The sequence below is a fragment of the Drosophila virilis genome, chromosome 4 (genome assembly GCF_030788295.1).
Source record: "Drosophila virilis strain 15010-1051.87 chromosome 4, Dvir_AGI_RSII-ME, whole genome shotgun sequence".
NCBI lineage: Eukaryota > Metazoa > Arthropoda > Insecta > Diptera > Drosophilidae > Drosophila > Drosophila virilis.
Genome location: NC_091546.1, coordinates 28,078,989 through 28,080,840, shown reverse-complemented (window position 1 = coordinate 28,080,840; position 1,852 = coordinate 28,078,989). Strand labels below are relative to the sequence as shown.

The following is a 1,852-nucleotide window of genomic DNA, read 5'->3' as shown; positions in this document are numbered from 1 at the left end:
GAGGGTATTTCAATTTTGTCAGGCTGTCAGCAGCTTAGATTAGCTTATATCATGTAGCTGCACATGCAACGAATAGTAGGCATATTTTCATTAAACTCACAAATCTCTCAATTTTCACAAATCAGCTAAGGGAAAATGTCTATAAGGGTATTAAATCTGTGACGAATATTTCCTTACTTTCTCGTTTTTCTATTTTGCATGCTTTATTTGTGTTTTGCCTAAATGACAGGGTATCTGCAAGGCTATCAACCATACCAGAGCACTCAAAGTAATTGTGGCACTTAAGTTGATCAAAGGCTATCGAAATGAAAAAAATATATGTTGGCAGTAGAGCTTGCGCCGACAGCCAGATACCCTAGATAAATGAAAAATTTTGAATATTCCCACACAAAAGTATCTAGTTGGCATTGAAGGGAAATTTTATGTTTGACGTAAAACATTTTCGTGGACCTCACATAACAAACACAAACCTGAAACCGATCGGACTGTTTAATAAATTTTTTTTTAATTTTTTTTTAATCGCGTTTAGAATTCTGCTTCTGTCAAAATTTAATGTTTGTGTTTTTATATCTCTAACTTTTTTTATGCATGTACCACATATATATATTTATCTTGGTTGATTTTCTTTCTTTTTTTTTTTTGTTTTCTGTTAAATCCAACTCAAAATGAAGTCTTCAGTGTTCAATACACTGACCTATCAGCATATGGTAAATTCAAATAACAAGCTCAAGTTTTATACAGTACAAAACGAGTTGACAACTCCATCGAATATCCTTGAATTGATGGTGGCATCGCCCACCAATGCCGATCTGCGTGGAAAAACGTCTGTGAAACCCTCCAAGCAGCTTTTCGTCACCCCCGAAGGCGGCGGCGGAGGCGGTTGCGGCGACATGTCGCCGAGGCAGGTGTCTGATTGGTCGCTGAATCTGGAAGAGTATATGCCACGGCCCTACAATCGTGGCAAACGTCCCAATGTGGCAATGCCCGTGGTATTGCGCAATAAGACTCCGTTTACACGTTTGAGCCCCGAAATTGTGCCACAGAAGCGCGGCATGGAGACATCCTATTTGCGTTTCCTATATAGAACCTATACGTTGCCACACAATAAGAACACAGATGTCCTGGAAAAATTGCCCAGCGGCGACTCGCCCATTAACAACTCGGAGCCTGATGACGATGACGGATACCAGCAACAGGCGTCGCGCAATACGGCACCCTTTTATTATGAACTGATGCGAGGAATAACACGACTTGATCTACAGACATGCATAAATGGTTTCATAACTTCCCTGCAACGTTTGGCCGCAATCATACTCAACATGATATCTAGTGCGTATTACGTTTTTAATGATATTTTCGAACAGTTTTTTTTTTCCAACACCGTATACACTGGCCAGACTACGATAAATCATTATAGGTGTACCGATCAGTCGAATTAACGAATATATCTTAAGGACGTACACATTTATGAGACGTGGTGTCGAATCCGTGAGAGAACTTTTCAGTTACGAAGCAGAATCTAGACGCTTGCATCAAATTGCATATTATATATTGGTCATAACGAATCGATGCCAGAGATGCCACTGTCATTTAAGACATAATCCAACCATTGCGGACGCATTGCCGCCAAAGTCAGTTTCACCATATCGGACGAGGGAGAGTTTCCTGGTGGATCCCGAACGACGCATGCTTCTACTTGGAGTCGATTAGAAAACCTTATGCAAAAGCCCAATATAAGTTGTTATTCCTTTGTCGACAAGTCGATTGAAATTTTATGTTTAATTTACCGAACAAGCCAAATTGCTACCAAAAATATTTTATTAAATTAAATTATATCATTTATCAGTTTTAA

At 39.3% G+C, this 1,852-nt stretch overlaps 1 protein-coding gene across 2 annotated transcripts; it reads left to right on the top strand.

Annotated features, from left to right (window-relative positions):
- Positions 1 to 475: 475 nt before the first annotated feature.
- LOC6634046 (uncharacterized) lies at positions 476 to 1,852 on the top strand. Of its 2 annotated transcripts, none has more exons than XM_015169788.3 (2): positions 476 to 1,329; positions 1,418 to 1,852. In XM_015169788.3, exons 1-2 carry the CDS (start codon positions 666 to 668, stop codon positions 1,708 to 1,710), a joined length of 957 nt encoding a protein of 318 aa, XP_015025274.1. In that variant the 5' UTR covers positions 476 to 665; the 3' UTR covers positions 1,711 to 1,852. The 2 variants fall into 2 exon arrangements, with proteins under 2 accessions (XP_015025274.1, XP_002057500.2); XM_002057464.4 differs by having other exon boundaries at positions 1,398 to 1,561.